Raw genomic sequence first — 18,987 nt, 5'->3', positions numbered from 1 at the left:
ACCCTCAACAACTTTCCTATCATGCAGAGCCCAGAAAGTGCACACACTGCTCCAACTGTGGTCTTACATCAAGTTTTCATATAGATTCACCATTGCATCTTAGTTTTTATAATGGCCACTGTAGAAATAAGCTGTGTTTTCACTCCTTACAATTAAATGGATGGAACGTATTGTACCCTATTGAAGAAAGCAGCTTAGTCATTTGCCGGAAGCATGCACTGAATTTCCTTGTGGGAGATGAAAAAAAAAGAGTTGCTGTTCAAGAAACGTCATTAAGTGTCCAAAGAAAGAGTGAGGAGTATCAGCCCAGAGAAAAAATGAGGGGTTATAGATGTCAAACTTATATTGTGCTATGTGGGAATGCAGAAGTTTATAACCTCAAACACATTGTGGTAACTGCAGACAAAGTTGTATGCAATTAGACAACAGAAAGAGGCCATTCTGCCCATTGTGTCTGTGCCTGCTCTTTGAAAGAACCATCTAGGTTAATCCCTCCTTCCACACAGGCCTGATTTATTTGTCCTTTTTTAGGTGTATATCCAATTCTGTTTTAGAAGTGGTGTTTGTTGACAAATTTTGGGCATGTACCTTTCCTCACATTAGGTGTTCTGCCTGTTGACTCCACAGATGTTGTCTAACCGGTTGAGTGTTTCCAGAATTCTCTGTTCTGCTTTTAGATCAGCAGCATCTGCAATATTTTGCTATTTGTTCATGAAAAGCATCAGACTCAGCTCAGTCCAGCAGGGAGGAAACATTGATAAACTTCACAAAAAATGTTTGCAATTAACATAAAATCATTCAGGCTAAAAAATGAAATTATGGAAGATCAAACACATAAATACTTTGAACATTTATTTGGAATCTCTTGCTAGCAGAGGCAGCACAATGTCACTCCTTCGCTACAATCAGGAAAGGACGGGGGGGAAGTGAAAGGGGAGCTCAGTGTATCTTACTGCAATCTCAGGGCCTACTATTTTGTCATATAGCTGCATCTTGAGAGCGCTGGTAAGGGACAGGAGGCTATTCAACTGCTATAATGGACTCAAAATAACATTGAATACACAGCACAGAAACAGACCCTTTGGCCCTCACTGGCCAATGTAATATAAACATACTCTACATAAGCCTTTTCCCACTCTAGTTACATCCCTCTATTCCCTTCTCCCTTACATTTGTACCAAGCCTCCCCTTAAATGCATCTGTTTCCAACTGGCAGAGAGTTCCACACTTAAAATTCCTTTACTCTACAAATCAGATTAAATGGCTGTTACCATGGTGACAGCAGGCATTAATGATTCCTTTTAATGTTTTATTTAAATAAAATACAATACCAAATGAGGAATCTGGCTTCCTAACTGATGGGAATTGGTGCTTGACTATAACAGATGATGATCACACAGAATCATTTATACTGCACATCTGAACTGTGCAGAAGTCTCGCTACTGGGTGAAGGAAGTAACATTTCTCAAGACTAGAGCGGTGGTTTCTGTAATATTTGTCTCTCTCTCTCGGTACTTACGTGTTATTAAGAATTTGAAACTTTTCTCCTTTTCTAAAGCTAAGGTCATCATCTGTTCTGGCATCGTAGTCATACAGGGCCACGAAAAGGGTTACTCCAACTGGAGATGGGAAACAAAAGGATATCCGTCAGCAGCAGCAGCATGGCTCAGAATAAAATCAGTGCATCACAGCTCATTCTTCAGTGCTCAGCGCCTCCTTTATACAGTGCAGGAAAACATACAGTCCAACGTTAAGCTATAATTGTAGCACAGCATAACCACAGAACCGTTCAAGGTAGTGCGCAGAGGAGGCATTTATAGCTCATCTCCCCTTCAATGGCCTTCTGCAAGCTCCTTGCTTCACATACCTCGGTTGATCATTTTAGTGGCTTTTCACATATTTTACTGAGTGCAGTTGTACCTCCAGCCCAGAGTGAAGCCAAATTCAAGAAGTGCCCTGGGTTTCACTGGATCCTGTAGGCAGCTTGGACAATCATTTTGATTGCATGTTGGGAGATGAGCTTCCACTTACTCTCTCCTAGAATGGAAAGGTCAATTGGCCATAAGGTGGAAACACAATGTGCAGAGCTGTCTCCTTTCCTGGGCAGTGTAGGAGGCACAGGCACCTCGATACCAATCTGAGGCTAGTATCAGGAGTGCAATGACATGCTTCTAGGTGATGATTGAGCTTCGCTGTACGATCAAGTAGAGTTATTTCCAATTGACATGAATGCTTTAAACATTGAGTGGAACAAGTTAAAGCTCTCTTTCTGGTCCAGCTTCACTGAGCTGTGCAATGTTGTTTAACAACCTGTTCTCCTTACACTTCCTCCACATTGTTACAGACCCTGTAGAGACCAATAACTTTTAGAAAGATATTGGAATTTCAAGTGACTGACTTGAAGGATCACAAAAGATTTCAAATTTTAAGACTTACTGTAGCAAACAAACTGAAAGCGACATGGACTAAACACCATTAGTCACATTCTAAACTGAAGAAAAATTTCCCCATTTGACTTTTAAATGATGAGATAAAAAGAGTTTATTTTGTCGCTTAAATGGAAACTTCATTCTCTAGGAGCCAGTCCAAAGCTATCCTCAGCTCCTGATGGCTCGCTTCCTTTTCCAGTCAGATCATTTCTAATCCCCAAACTGACTTCTATGGCGAGGGTTACCTTGGAGATTTCTTCCTCTAGCCAAAGCCAGGCGAATCTTCCAGCCTCGTTTAAATCCCCGTCAACTTGGTCTCTTCAATCAGAGAGCGAGCTTCCACCCACATTCTGCTTGATGAACAGCAGAGTTTCTCTCTCCGTCTCTCAAAAATGCTAATTAATGCTAAAATTAATGGTAAAAATGCTAGTTATCCTCTGGAGCACCACCTCCACCCCCCTAAATCCTTTCTATCATGGAATTAAATAGACAGTTTAAAATACAACCTTTTTAAAAACTTGACATTCTGAATGCCTCCCGGTGACTTGAAGACTAACAGTCTATTCACCGTCAGCACAGCTGCACCGGTCATGGTTTACAGGTGTGAATATCTTGCACCTTCTTTTCAGTAAGGCAACCTGGGACCCTCTTTAACCTTTAACAACCAAGCCACCCAAGCTTGTTGTCGGGCAGAATTCGGAAGAGGTCACATGACCCCCTTCGTTCCTTCATTTTACCCCAAATTAAAGAGAGTGTCCCAAAACACAACAATCTTACAAATTTTGTATTTGCAGCAACACAAAAAGCTGCATTTATGTAGCACCTTCAAATGTAATTAAAGTCCCATGGCGTTTCATTAGAGCATTTGCACAGTATAACAATGGTTTATACAGTAAAGTGTTAAAAAAAGCTACTGGCTGCACAACAGCAAAACCAAGTCTGTTGTTCACCAGTTGATGCCATTTCCCTCAGACAGAGAGGCGGCTTTGTTCTGGTGCAAAGGTGATTCAAAACAAGGGGTCTTCGTTAAACGATGGTGCTATTTTCAAGGAATGGAAACTGTCAGAAAGGTTGGGGTGTTTCTCCTACCGGTTAGGCTTCCTCCGCCCCGAGTGCGCAGAGTTCCTGTGTGAGAGGAAGAATGAACTCCGCCGAAGACGGTCAGTGTTTGCCCACTAGTTCCGTGGAAGCTGTTGTAATTCGGAATCCCCGTGACACCGAAGTTGGGATAATGCTGAGGAGAAGGGTCGGGCCCATAACGATAGCCTGGGTTCTGGGGAATGGAACCAGCCCTCTCATCCACTGCTGCTTTTGTTGTCTCTTTGTCCTTGCATTGCACACAGCCCATTATCTAAACACCTAGGAAAAAGGAAACCAATGAAGACACAGTCATTTATGCCAATTCTCAATCATTTGGTAGGGCAGATTTATTTTTGACCATTACTAAGTATTAGCCAGTGGCATTGAAATTCGATAAACCTCCATTGGATTTATAGAGCTGAACGTTTGGTTCCCAAAAGGGCACAAGCCTGAGATTAGGACAACTTTTGCACACTTGAACTTGGTGTTAGTTGGAATGGTGTCACCCAACCTCAGGTGGATAAAACATCATGCAAGGAGGATAAACTGCATAACCTACACCTCATGTTTTCCTTGAATTGTGCTTCTTGCTACCTGACTCTGGAACAGGACTGAGGCCAGTCATGATGGTCCTCAAAGAGATGGTAATCTAGTAAGCATTTTGCATCTTATAACATAAATGAATACAAACATGAGTTGAAGTTTTAATTAAGTCCTCAATCGGCCAGAAATTTGATTCCACACTTATTTACAAGCAGACAGACTGTAATCCAGGATATTCACAAGAATAAAAGGAGTGAGAATTTGTTTTGAAACACAAACCCTCAAAGAGCATTACAGGGTGGAGGTGGAGGTAGGGTGGGGTATGGAGGTAGGTGGGGACAAAGTGAGGGAGGTGCTTTAAATTAAAAAAAAATCATTCCCCATAAAAACGGCAAAAAAATTTCAGAAAATCTTTCACTCATTTTAGCGCCAGTTTGGAGGGAATTCGCCTTAAATCTTGGAATTTTAAATTTTACAACTTTTGCGACATGAACTCCCAGCCCTGTTGATAGATATCAGTATGTTCAACCGTGTCTGATTGTTACAGTAAAAAGTCAGTTTCGCCATGGAGCATGTGACCCTGCCTTGATTGCTAGGTTTTCCTCTTTCCACTGAGCTACATTATCCTGTTCGTGTATTGGTGTCATCGGCATGACTGAGCAGGTCTAAGACCATCTTTTCAGAACAACTTCATTGTGTATTTCGCATGCCAGTTGCCTCATGTGCAACATATCCCATTTGCACAGACACCCGTGCACATGCAGCTGATGAGATTCCCAGATGTGCTGGCACGGAATTCCCAGGTGTGCTGGCACGGGATTCTCCCTGCTGTGCTGGCCCCAGCCACCAGCTAGAAGTATGAAATGTGCTGCCTTTCACCTGCACTCATTACACTGAATAGGGATTGGTATCTTACAGCGTCTAGATACTGGTTCTCAAAACACACTGAACAAATTCAGAAGCAGATTTCTCTTAATATTTTAGTGGTTACCTTCAGAGACTGGGTTATTAATGTTTACCAATACACTGAGTAAGGAAATAGTGCTTCATATCTCAAGTAACAGCACTGTAACACAGACAAGGCAATCCATATTCCAGTAGGTAACAGCACTATAACACAGACAAGGCAATCCATGTTCCATTAGGTAACAGCACTGTAACACAGACAAGGCAATCCATATTCCAGTAGGTAACAGCGCTGTAACACAGACAAGGCAATCCATATTCCAGTAGGTAACAGCGCTGTAACACAGACAAGGCAATCCATATTCCAGTAGGTAACAGCACTGTAACACAGACAAGGCAATCCATATTCCAGTTAGGTAACAGCGCTGTAACACAGACAAGGCAATCCATATTCCAGTAGGTAACAGCGCTGTAATACACTGAAGGTAATCTATATCCTAACCTGTAACTGCGCTGTAATATGTCCAACAAACCTCAATTTTCAGTAAAGCAATCCCTGTACAGGAGCTTATGCCACATCTTGTGATCTGGCATCTTATGTTTTTCAAAGAGAGGGGGAACCATTTCCTGCCAAGTGGTCAAGTTAACCAACAGCTTTAAAATGCATTTACGTCAGAGATGAAATTAATCAGGAAATTGCAAAATTTTGGACCCAAGGGAAATTCATTACATAATGTGTGGATTATAAAACAGGTTTTTAAGGAGAGTGTGTTAGAAGGTCCTGATCAGTATTGTAGTATTGATCCAGTTACACTACGCAGCCCTTTCTCACAAACCCAAATAAATCATGTTATTCTGCATAATCTGCAGACAATATTCAATCACTGTAGAAATGTATTGTAGCAAAATGTTCCTGCAAACTTAAAGCTCTGACAAAACAACCCTAACCCATTCTGCCCCACATGTGGGGAGGAGCTCAAGGCATGAGGGTTAACTGTGCTATGATGAGGGTGAACTAGATTGTCTATTGATCACGTACACCACTGCATTGTGAATGTCTAAGAAAATCTGGGCTTTAAAAGCCAGAGTGTTACCTCAGCATTTCTGAGACACTTTATTAATGGACTAGAAATGCAAAGCTACAGTTTGCTGGCAGCCTGTCCTCTCATTCTCCAAAGGCCACAAATCATTTCCTGCCCAGCAAAGAGAGAGAAAGAGAAAAAGAGAGAGAATACACTGGCTCATGTGCAATATTGTATTCTGGTTTTAAAAAGGAATGGGTTATCTGCAATCGGCCATGAAACAGATGCATTCATAGAATGGTTACAGCACAGGAGGAGGCCTTTTTTAAAATTAGATTACGGGATGTAGGTGTCACCGGCTAGGCCAGCTTATATTGTCCATCTCTAGTTGCCTTTGAGAAGGTGTTGGTGAGCCGGCTTCTTGAGCCGCTGCTGTCCCTGTGGTGTAGGTACACCCACAATGTTGTTAGGTAGGGAGTTCCAGGATTTTGACACATCGACATTGAAGAAACAGTGATATATTTCCAAGTCAGGATGGTGAGTGGATTGGAGGGGAACTTCCAGCTAGTTGGGTTCCCATGTATCTGTTGCCCTTGTCCTCCTAGATGGTAGCGGTCATGGGCTTGGAAGGTGCTGTTGAAGGAGCCTTGGCGTGTTCCTGCAGTGCATCTTGTAGATGGAACACACTGCTGCTACTGTGTGTCGGTGGTGGAGGGAGTGAACGTTAGTGGATGTGGTGCCAATCAAGTGGGCTGCTTTGTCCTGGATGGTATCAAGCTTCTTGCGTGTTGTTGGAGCTGCACTCATCCAGGCAAGAGGAGAATATTCTGTCACACTCCCTAAACCCCACCCTTGAAGGCACCAATTTCTCCTGGAGTACAACATCATGGGTGACAAGAGTCCATTAATTCTTCACCCTTCGTTCTTAGTGCATGAGCTTTGATGGCAGATGCAGCAGTTTATGAAGCTGTGATATGGAGGGGGATAAACAAATCAATTGTTATCACAATCGTGCTCACATACAACCACCTCCCATCAGGGTCATTAGGATCTCTGGTAGATATCCCCAACTCCCTAAGGCTAATTGTAGAAGCAGCTGTAATGAAATACCTCAGGCTCATGTGATTAACATACATGTGTGCAAGCTACTCTCCAATAATTTAAGATAAAATCACAGATAAAAGACCTTTCACAATTACAACAGGCATTATTATGGCACCTTTAACATAATAAAATGATCCAAGGTACTTCACACGAGTTTTATAAAGCATTTTCAGTTACACCATTTATCTGGCTTTGCGTGTTAATTGCAACAGGTGGCACCAGGTAACAGACTGACATTCTCAAACAGAGGGTTTGAAGGTCTTATTAAACAAAGTTACGATAAAATTAACATTAAGCTGAGTCTAGATAACGCAGGAGAGCAGCACTCTTGTCTCAGCATCAGAGGAACCTGGGCATCAAGGTCACAGGCTCATGCTCCACTCCGGAAACATGAACACGTAACCCAGGCTGTCACTTCAACAGAATGCCACATTGTTGGAAGTGCTGTTTTTCCGATGAGAAATTAAACCAAGGCCCGATCTAATGGGGGCAACTGCCAAGAGAAGCAGGGGTGTTCTTCCTAAAACCTTGGTCAATATTTATCTTAATTGTCTGTAAAGCACCTCGAGCGATCCTGAAGTTGAGCAAGCGGTAATATAAATGCTGGCCTTTCTTTCCTTATGAAGCTCTGAACCCTTAACAATTGTTTTCTGCTCTCAAACCTCATATACACCAGCTTCTACCTCAATTTCCTCACTAGCCCTATCTTAATTCATCTATTTCGAATCACAAACTTGAGGGTGCTGTTCAGTGTTAGCTTAGAGTTGCAGGGAATCATCCTTCTGAATCCCAAGCTGCCGCAAGTATTCCATTGTTTGGATAGAGAACTTTACCACAAGACCCTGTCCCCAGCTGAGGGTGGTAGTGTAATGAAGCTTCAAGGGGCTGCCTGAGAGAGGCCAGTCTCACCATCAGGCATACCACGTCACCATAAGTTTGTCAATCTCAACCAGCTTCAGTATCATTGTAACTTCTCATGTCTGAGGCCTGAGAGGGGAGCCGAAATGTAGATTGAAAATTACATCAGCCACCATTATCAGTGCATGATGCCAAGAACTACACCAATACACCCCATCAGCACCAACAAAACGAACAGTTAAAGCACTGACTTCCACCTGGCCCTCCAGAGATTCTGAACTCCTTCTTTAGGAACTGCATGCATATTATATTCAGTTTAATAAATGTTATTAGCCTCAAGTGTGTTTATTCACATTTACCATTTCATGGTGCATCTTCACCAGTTCTCTTTCTGCACACTCAGTTTTATTTTAATCCTTTATCTGCAAATAGGGAATCTCACTGTTAGAAATCAGTGACCTACTTGGGTTGGGATACATCACACTCTTCCTTAACTAGGCATAAACAACAAACTAAACAAGGGAGGTACCAGAGGACTGGAGAACAGCAAATCTGTTTCTGCAATTTAAGAAGGGTTGTAGAGATAAGCCAGGAAACTACAGACTAGTGAGTCTCACGTCAGTGGTAGGGAAACTATTGGAGAAATTTCTGAAGGAGAGAATCTATCTCCACTTGGAGACACAAGGTTTGATCAGGGATAGTCAGCATGGCTTTGTCAGAGGGGGTTCATGCCTAACAAATTTGACTGAATTTTTTGAGAATGTGACCAGGTGTGTAGATGAGGGTAGTGCAGTTGATGTAGTCTATATGGATTTCAGCAAAGCCTGTGACAAGATCCCATAAGGGAGACTTATAAAGAAGGCAATGCATATGGGATACAGGGTAATTTGATAAGGTGGATTCAAAATTGGCTTAGTTGTAGGAGACAGAGGGTGATGACAGAAGGATGCTTTAATGACTGGAAGCCAGTGTCCAGTAGCATTCCACAGGGATCTGTGTTCGGTCCCCTATTATGTGTCATTTATATAAATGACATAGATGACTATGTGGGGGGTAGGATTAGTAAGTTTGCAGATGAGACAAAGATTGGCCGGGTGGTTAACAGTGAAGTTGAGTGTCTTAGGCTACAGGAAGATATAGATGGGACGGTCAAATGGGCAGAAGGAATTTAACCCTGAAAAATGTGAGGTGATACACTTTGGAAGGAGTAATTTGACAAGGAAGTATTCAATGAATGGCATGACACTAGAAAGTTCTGAAGAACAAAGGGACCTTGGTGTGTGTGTCCATAGATTTCTGAAGGCAGAGGGGCATGTTAGTGGGGTGGTGAAAAAGGCATTGCCTTTATCAATCGAGGCATAGATTACAAAAGTAGCGAGGTCATGTTGGAGTTGTATAGAACCTTAGTGAGGCCAGAGCTGGAGTAGTGTGTGCAGTTCTGGTTGTCACATTATAGGAAGGATGAGATTGCACTGGAGGGGGTGCAGAGGAGATTCACCGGGATGTTGCTTGGGATGAAACATTTAAGTTATGAAGAGAGGTTGGATAGACTTGGGTTGTTTGCGTTGGAGCAGAGAAGACTGAGGGACGACCTGATCGAGGTGTACAAGATTATGAGGGGCAAGGACAGGGTGGATAGTGAGCAGCTGTTCCCCTTAGTTGAAGGGTCAGTCACAAAGGGGCATAATTTCAAGGTGAGGAGCAGTAGGTTTAGGGGAATGTGAGGAAAAACTTTTTTACCCAGAGGGTGGTGACGGTCCGGAATGCACTGCCTGGGAGGGTGGTGGAGGCGGGTTGCCTCACATCCTTTAAAAAGTACCTGGAAGAGCACTTGGCACATCATAACATTCAAGGTTATGGGCCAAATGCTGGTAAATGGTATTAGGTAGGTAGGTAGGTCAGGTGTTTCTCACACGTCGGTGCAGACTCGATGGGCTGAAGGGCCTCTTCTGCACTCTGTGATTCTGTGATTCAAAGCTGCTGATTTAAATGGGAAACATATTAGAAGTGATAGGGTAACACGGTGCAGGAGAGCTCAGTGTGAAGCGCTGACCCACTTTAGCATCCAGGCCTCATTCAAATTTGACCTCATTATTGCTTGGCAATATGTACCACCCCCCCCAACCCGCCCCCCCCAACCCCCGCCACTCGCGCCCCACCCCCACCCCCCAACCCCATCAGTGCTTCACTCAACTGTACATAAAGCATGGATGACTCTTTTCAATCTCCCTTAGACTCAGGGGTGGTGTCTGAGGATTGGAGGATTGCAAACGTTACACCCGTATTTAAAAAAAAGTGTAAAGATAAGCCCAGCAACTACAGTCTAGCCAGTTTAACTTCAGTGGTGGGGAAATTTCCAGAAACAATAATTTGGGACCAAATTAATAGTCAAATGGACAAATGTGGGTTAATTAAGGAAAGCAGCATGGATTTCTTGGGGGAAAAGGGTGTTCAAATGACTTGGAGCTTTTTTGAAGAGGTGACAGAGGGGTTGAAGGTAAAGTAATTGATGTGGCAAACATGGACTTTCCAAAAGGCATTTGACACAGTGCCACACAACAGACTTCTGAGCAAAGTTAGCACTCATGAAATAAGAGGGACAGGAACAACATGGATACACAATTGGCTGAGAAACAGAGTAGTGGTTAATGGATGATTTTTGGGTTGAAGGAATGTTTGTAGCGGAGTTTCCAGGGAGTCATTGTTGGGATGCTTGTTTTTCCTGATCCATATTAATAGCCTTGACCTTGGTGTACAGAGAACAATTTCAAATTTTGTGGCTGATAGAAAACTTAGAAACATTGTGAACTGTGAGGAGGATAGCGTAGAATTTCAAAAGGACATAGACAAGTTGGTGGAATGGGCGGGCAGGTGCCTGAAGTTCAATGCGGAGAAATATGAAGTGATTCATTTTGGTTGGAAGAACATGGAGACGATAAAAATAAAGGGTACAACTCGAAAGGGGGTGCAAGAGCAGAGGGACCTGGGAGTATACATGCATAAGTCATTGCAGGTGACAGGACAGGTTGACAGCGCAGTTAATAGAACATACAGTATCTTAAGCTTTATTAATTGGGGCATGGAGTACAAAAGCAAGGAGGGTATGTTGAACTTGTGCAAGGCACTAGTTAGACTTCATTTGGAGTATTGTGTCCAGTTCTGGGTGCTGCACTTGGATGTGAAGGTGTTGGAGAGAGTGCAGAAAAGATTCACAGGAATGGTTCCAGGAATGAGGACCTTCAGTTATGAAGTTAGATTGGTGAAGTTAGGGTGTTTTTTCTTGGAGAAAGGAAGGCTGAGAGAGATTTGATCTAGGTATTCAAAATCATGAGGGGTCTGGACAGAGTAGAGAGTAGAAACTGACCCACTTATGAAAGGATCGAGAGCGAGAGAACACAGATTTAAATAATTGGCAAAAGAAACAAAAGTGATACGAGGAGAAACATTTTCATGCAGTGGATGGCTGGGGTTTGGAAATGCATTGCCTGAGAGTGTGGTGGAGGCAGGTTCAACTGAAGCATTCAAAAGGGAATTAGAGAGCGACCTGAAAATGAAGAACGTGCAGGGCTATGGGGAGAAAACAGGGCAATGTCACTAGGTGAAATGCTCATTCGGAGAGCCGGTGCTGATACGATAGGCTGAATGGCCTCCTTCTGTGCTGTAATAATTCTGTGATTCTGTGTTGAGGCTCATGTGCCAGTACAACCTACAATACTGACAGCCACCTAGGTATGTCCTGTCCGTAAAAAGCAGGACAAATCCAACCTGCCAATTACCACCCCATCAATCTACTCACAATCATCAAAGTTATGACAGGTGTCATCAACAGTGCTATCAAGCAGCATACACAGCAATAACCTGCTCACTGATGCGCCATTTGAGTTCTGCCAGGGTCACTAGAACTGAACTCCGGAGGTGGGGTGAGTGTGACTGCCCTTGACATCAAAACAGCATTTGACCGAGTGTGGCTTCAAGGAGCCCTTGCAAAACTGGAGTCAATGGGAATCAGTGGGAAAATTCTCCATGATTGGAGTCATATCGAGCACAAATGGAGACGGTCGGAGTCATTGGAGGTCAATCATCTCAGTCCCGGAACATCACTGCAGGAGTTCCTCAGGGTAGTGTCCTCAGCCCAACCATCTTCAGCTGCTTCATCAGTGACCTTCCTTCTATTATAAAGGTCAGAAGTGGGGATATTCGCTGAATCTGAACATTGTGCAATCATCACAGCTCCTCAAATACTGAAGCAGTTCATGTTCAAATGCAGCAAGATCTGAACAATATTCAAGCTTGGGCTGGATAATCCCTTCCACTGATAAATGTCACATGGCTGATTTCCACCACACAAATTCCAGGGAATGCTCACCTCCAACAAGACAGAATCCAACCATGTCCCTATGACATTCAATGGCATTCCCATCGCTGAATCCCCCACAATCAAAATCCTGGGGGTTACCATTGATCAAGAACAGAACTGGACCAGAGATGACGGTGTAGTGGTATTGTCGCTGGACTAGTAACCCAGAGTAATGCTCTGGGGGCCTGGGTTTGAATCCCATCACAGAAGATGGTGGAATTTGAATTCAATAAAAATCTGGAATTAAAAGTCTAATGATGACCATGAAACCATCGTCTATTTTGTAAAAACAACGTCTAGTTCACTAATATCCTTTAGGGAAGGAAATCTGTTGTCCTTACCTGGTCTGGGATACACGTGACTCCAGACCCATAGCAATGTAGTTGACTTTTAAATGTCCTCTGAAATGCTTCCCATAGCAAGCCACTCAGTTGTAACAAACCTACAAAGTCACAAAAAAGGAATGAAGCCTGCATTGACCTAGGCACCGCAAACGACAATGGCAATCGCAGCCCTGTCGACCCTGCAAAGTCCCCCTTACGAACATCTGGGGGCTAGTGTCGAAAATCAGAGAGCTGTCTCACAGACTAGTCAAGCAACAGCCTGACATAGTCATCCTCACAGAATCATACCTTACAGATAATGTCCCAGACACCACCATCACCTTCCTTGGGTATGTCCTGTCCCGCCGGCAGGTCGGGCTCAGCAGAAGTGGCGGCACTGGGTATACAGTCAGGAGGGAGTTACCCTGGGAGTCCTCAACATCAACTCTGGACCCCATGAAGTCTCATTGTACCAGGTCAAACATGGGCAAGGGAACCTGCTATTGGTTACCACGTACCATCCTCCCTCAGCTGATGAATCAGTGCTCCCCCAAGTTGAACACCACTTTGAGGACTAAATGGCCATCACCAAGAGTGGCGTGGTAGCACCACTACTGACTGAGCCCTAAATGACATAGCTGTTAGACTGGGTCCGTGGCAGGTGGGGGAACCAATAAGAGGGAAAAACATACTTGACATAGTTCATCCTTATCAATAGTAATCAGTAGGAGTGAGCACCGCACAGTTGTTGTGGAGACGAAGTCCCACCTTCACACTGAGGATATCCTTCATAGTGTTGTATGGCACTACTACTGTGCTAAATGGGAAAGGTTTCAAACAGGTCTAGCAACTCAAGACTGGGCTTCCATGAGATGCTGTGTGCATCTGCAGCAGCAGAATTGTACTCGACCACAATATAACCTCACGGCCTGGCACATCCCCATTACTCTACCATTACCATCAATCCAGGGGATCAACCCTGGTTCAATGAAGAGGGCAGGAGGGCATGCCAGGAGCAACACCAGGCATACCTAAAAATGAGGTGTCAATCTGGTGAAGCTATAACACCACTTGCGTGCCAAACAGCATAAGCAGCAAGTGACGGACAGTGCTAAGTGACCCCACAACCAACGGGTCAGATCTGAGCTGTGCAGTCCTGCCATATCCAGTCCTGAATAGTGGAGGACAATTGAACAACTCACTGGAGGAGGCGGCTCCACAAATATCCCCATCCTCAATGATGGAGGAGTCCAGCACATTAGTGCAAAAGATAAGACTGAATCATTTGCTATAATCTTCAGCCAGAAGTGCCGAGTTGATGATCTATCTTGGCCTCCTCCAGAGGTCCCCAGCATCACAGATGCCAGTCTTCAGCCAATTCGATTCGCTCCAGCTAATATCAAGAAACAGCTGAAGGCACTGGATAGTGCAAAAGCTATGGGCCCTGACAATATTCCAGCAATAGTGTGGAAGATTTGTACTCCAGAACTTGCCACACCCCTAGCCAAGCTCTTCCAGTACAGCTACAACACTGGCATCTACCCAGCTATGTGGAAATTTTCCCAGGTATGTTCTGTACACAAAAAACAGGACAAATCCAACCCAGCCAATTATCAGTCGACTCTCGATCATCAGTTAAGTAATGGAAGGAGTTATCAACAGTGCTATCAAGCGGCACTTGCTTAGCAATAACCTGCTCACTGATGCCCAGTTGGGGTCCACCAGGGCCACCCAGCTCCTGACCTCATTACAGCCTTGGTTCAAACATGGACAAAAGAGTTGAACTCTCAAGGCATGGTGAGAATGACTGCCCTTGACATCAAGCCAGCATTTGACCGAGTGTGGCATCAAGGAGCCCTAGCAAAACTGGAGTCAGTGGGAAGCAGGGGGAAAACTCTTCGCTGGTTGGAGTCATACCTAGCACAAAGGAAGATGGTTGTGGTTGTTGGAAGTCAATCATCTCAGCTCCAGCACATCACTGCAGGAGTTCCTCAGGGCACTGTCCTAGGCCCAACCATTTTCAGCTGCTTCATCAATGACCTTCCTTCCATCATAAGGTCAGAAGTGGGGATTCGCTGATGATTGCACAATGTTCAGCACCATTCGCAACTCCTCAGATACTGAAGCAGTCCATGTCCAAATGCAGCAAGACCTGGACAACATCCAGGCTTGGGCTGACAAAGTGGCAAGGAACATTCATGCCACACAAGTGCCAGGCAATGACCATCTCCAACAAGAGAGAATCTAACCATCTTTCCTTGATGTTCAATGACATTACCATCACTGAATCACCCACTATCTGCATCCTGGGGGGGTTACCATTGACCAGCCACTGAACTGTTCTAGCAATGTAAATACTATGACTACAAGGGCAGGTCAAAGGCTAGGAATCCTGTGATGAGTAACTCACCACCTGACCATAAAACCTGTCCATGTACAAGGCATAAGACAGGAGTGTGATGGAATACTCTCCACTTGCCTGGATAAGCGCAGCTCCCACAACACCCAAGAAGCTTGACACCATCCAGGACAAAACAGCCCGCTTGATTGGCACCACATACACAAACATTCACACCATCCACCACCGACACACAGTAGCAGCAGTGTGTACCATCTACAAGATGCATTGCAGGAATTCACCAAGGCTCCTTAGACAGCACCTTCCAAACCCATGACTACTACCATCTAGAAGGACAAGGACAGCAGATAGATGGAAACACCACCACCTGAAGTTCTCCTCCAAGTCACTCACCATCCTGACTTGGAAATATATCGCCGTTCCTTCACTGTCGCTGGGTCAAAATCCTGGAACTCCCTCCCTAACAGCACTGTGGATGTACCTACACCACATGGACTGCAGCGGTTCAAGAAGGCAGCTCACCACCACCCTCTCAAGGGCAACTGGGGATGGGAAATAAATGCTGGCCCAGCCAGTGAAGCCCACGTCCCATGGATGAATAAAAAAAATAACTCACTTCCTGACTCCCCAAAGTCTGTGCACCGTTTACAAGGCACAAGTCAGACAAGAAACGAAGAGTTGGAATAAAGGGGTCTTTTTCCAAATGGCAAGCAGTGACTAGTGGGGTACCGCAGGGATCGGTGCTGGGACCCCAGTTATTCACAATAAATATTAATGATTTAGATGAGGGAATTAAATGTAATATCTCCAAATTTGCAGATGACACAAAGCTGGGTGGGAGGGTGAGCTGTGAGGAGGATGCAGAGATGCTTCAGTGTGATTTGGACGAGCTGACTGAGTGGGCAAATGCAAGGCAGGTGCAGTATAATGTGGATAAATGTGAGGTTATCTGTTTTGGTAGCAAAAACAGGAAGGCAGATTATCTGAATGGCTATAAATTGAGAGAGGGGAATGTGCAACGAAACCTGGGTGTCCTTGTACACCAGTCGCTGAAGGTAAGCATGCAGGTGCAGCAGGCGGTAAAGAAGGCAAATGGTATGTTGGCCTTCATTGCCAGAGGATTCGAGTACAGGAGCAGGGATGTCTTGCTGCAATTATACAGGGCCTTGGTGAGACCACACCTGGAATATTGTGTGCAGTTTTGGTCTCCTTATCTGAGGAAGGATGTTCTTGCTATAGAGAGAGTGCAGCGAAGGTTTACCAGACTGATTCCTGGGATGGCGGGACTTACATATGAGGAGAGATTGAGTCGATTAGGATTATATTTGCTGGAGTTCAGAAGAATGAGGAGGGATCACATAGAAACCTATAAAATTCTAACAGGACTATACAGCGTAGATGCAGGAATGATGTTCCTGATGGTGGGGGAGTCCAGAACCGGGGTCACAGACTGAGGATATGAGGTGGACCATTTAGGACTGAGATGAGGAGTAATTTCTTCACTCAGAGAATGGTGAGCCTGTGGAATTCATTACCACAGAAAGTAGTTGAGACCAAAACTTTGTATGTTTTCAAGAAGGATTAGATATAGCTCTTGGGGCAAAAGGGATGAAAGGATATGGGGAGAAAGCGGGAGCAGGATATTGAGTTGGATGATCAGCCATGATCATAATGAATGGGAGAGCAGGCTTGAAGGGCCGAATGGCCTACTCCTGCTCTTAGTTTCTATGTTTCTATAATGGAATACTCTCTACTTGCCTGGATGAGTGCTGCTCCAACACCACTCAAAATGCTCGACACCATCCAGGATAAAGCAGCCCACCAGATTGGCACCCCATCTGCCACCTTAAAAAGTCACTCCCTTTACCAGAAATGCACAGAAGCAGCAGTGTGTACATCAATAACTCACCAAGGTTCCTTCGACAGCACCTTCCAAACTCAACCGCCCAGAAGGACAAGGGCAGCAGGCACATGGGGACACCACCACCACCTGCAAGTTCCCCTCCAAGCCACCAACCTGACTTGGAAATGTATCGCCGTTCCTTCACTATCGCTGGGTCGGAATCCTGGAACTATTGCCCCCACCCCCCAACAGCACTGTGGGTGTACCTACACCACATGGACTGCAGCGGTTCAAGGCAGCAGCTCACCACCACCATCTCAAGGGTAACTCGGGATGGGCAATAAATGCTGGCCTAGACAGTGACACTCCCACCCCATGAAAAGTATATCAAAAATAATGGCGCTATGGATTTTCTGTGTGTTGCCCTTTCCCAAACCATCAACCTCTGTCCCTTCCCCACTCCACTAACTAATACACATCATGATGCCAAAAAAATCAGCCGAGTCAGGCTGCTTTGGTGGCAGCTGACTCTTCACTACTTCAGAAACTGAGGTCACCAACCATGTGCAGTAGTAGTTTTAATGCTTTCAAATGGGCCTTTGGTTGATAACTAACTGTGGGTTGTATAGGCTAGTGAACTGTACATTCTGTTTCTGAACTCTGGGGCCAGTCAGACTGACTGGAATGTACTTTCCCAGTCCTGTACATTCTCATGTCTTTAGGAATAACGCTTTTATGTTAAAAATAGAAATTAGGCAATGCCCCCATGCTGCTACGTGTGGCTAGTCAGATGATGAGCTGTTTTGTAGGGAAAAAGATTGTTGCATCATGTAAATACAGTGCAATAATCTGCTGGTAAAACACAACTGTGCCCTTTTAAGTGTATAGTCGGATTGTTAAGCAAACAGCGTTCAATTGGGATGTGACTAAGGAGAAGAAGAAAGCCTTCTCTGTTCATTGATGATACCATAATTGGGCAATTTGGAGAGAGATGCAAAGCCAGAGAGGCAGGCAACAAGTAACCGAGGTGGTTGAATAAATTGGAGAGTGGACTGACTAGCGGCAAATGTTGTTTAAACAGCTAAATGGTATGATGAGAGACCATGGCAATGTTAAAGCACACTGTAGCCTAGTGGCTATGTTACTGGACATGTAATTCAGAGGCTTGCATGAATACTCCAGAGGCAAGAGTTCATATCACACCATGGCTGCTGGGAAATTTTAATTCGATTAACTAAATAAATGTGGAATGAAAGGCTAGTCTCAGTAACAGTGAAGATGAAACCACAGCATGTATGGGGAAAGGGAGAGAGGGTGAACCAGGAGAAAAAAAAAAGCACGTATTATCTTGTACATTTTGGGATATTTGATGGGTTGTAATGATTTCCATATTCCTGGTTCTCAAGATGAATGAAATATGACATGAATAAGGCCATGAAGTCAAGGAGGAAATTATACAGGATGTAAAGAAGCGGCAGAAATTCTGACGATAATCAATTAGTGGATTTCAAGAAAGAACAAATGTCATGCTCCCATGCATAAGGACGAGCTCTGAACTATGCATTCCTTATATCATAAGGACATAAGAAATAGGAACAGAAGTAAACCACTCAGCCCCATGGGCCTGCTCCACCATTCAACAAGATCATGGCTGATCCTCGTGTTTCGATTTCCACATTGCCAGCTAACCCCGGTAACCTCTGATTCCCTTGTCTTACAAGAATCCATCTACCTCTGCCTTAAAAATATTCTATGACCCCTGCCTCCACCACCGTCTTGAGGCAGAGTGTTCCAAAGTCACACATCCCTCAGAAAAAATTTCCCCTCATCTGTCCTAAAAAAGGTGACTCCTAATATCGAGTTCCTTTCCACAGAAAGTTGGTGTAATTCATTAGAGACCCCAAAGACTTAAATGTATTTTTATTTTTTTTATCATTTCAAAAAGTTAGCCAAAACATTGATATTCATTAAATATGACAATACATTTGGGCAAAAAAATGATGTTATTTATCCCTGCACAGTTCTGATGTATGTGATTATCTGAAGAATCATTTTAATAAGGGGGCTTTGCATTTTGTTTCTTAGGCAAAGGTTGCTCCACCGGAATCAATGTTTCTTGCTTCTGACGCTAAAGGCAGAGAATGATTTGAACTGAAAGTTAG

General features: G+C 44.2%; 1 protein-coding gene across 7 annotated transcripts in view; it reads right to left on the bottom strand.

The window, feature by feature from the left end:
• The window catches only part of LOC121277929 (tyrosine-protein kinase Fyn), a 298,435-nt gene that overhangs the window by 88,222 nt on the left and 191,226 nt on the right, over positions 1–18,987 (bottom strand). For all 7 annotated transcript variants that reach the window (XM_041187793.1, XM_041187799.1, XM_041187792.1 and 4 more), the window contains exons 3-4: positions 3,520–3,789; positions 1,521–1,620 (exon numbers count right to left, since the gene is read on the bottom strand). In XM_041187793.1, coding sequence (XP_041043727.1) covers positions 1,521–1,620; positions 3,520–3,778 — 359 coding nt within the window. In that variant the 5' untranslated portion in view covers positions 3,779–3,789. The remainder of the gene's footprint in view (positions 1–1,520; positions 1,621–3,519; positions 3,790–18,987) is intronic.

Source organism: Carcharodon carcharias, chromosome 5 (assembly GCF_017639515.1).
Source record: "Carcharodon carcharias isolate sCarCar2 chromosome 5, sCarCar2.pri, whole genome shotgun sequence".
In the NCBI taxonomy this organism is placed as follows: Eukaryota; Metazoa; Chordata; class Chondrichthyes; order Lamniformes; family Lamnidae; genus Carcharodon; species Carcharodon carcharias.
Note: the sequence above shows the minus strand (reverse complement) of the source record. Positions and strands in the feature narration are given on the sequence as shown.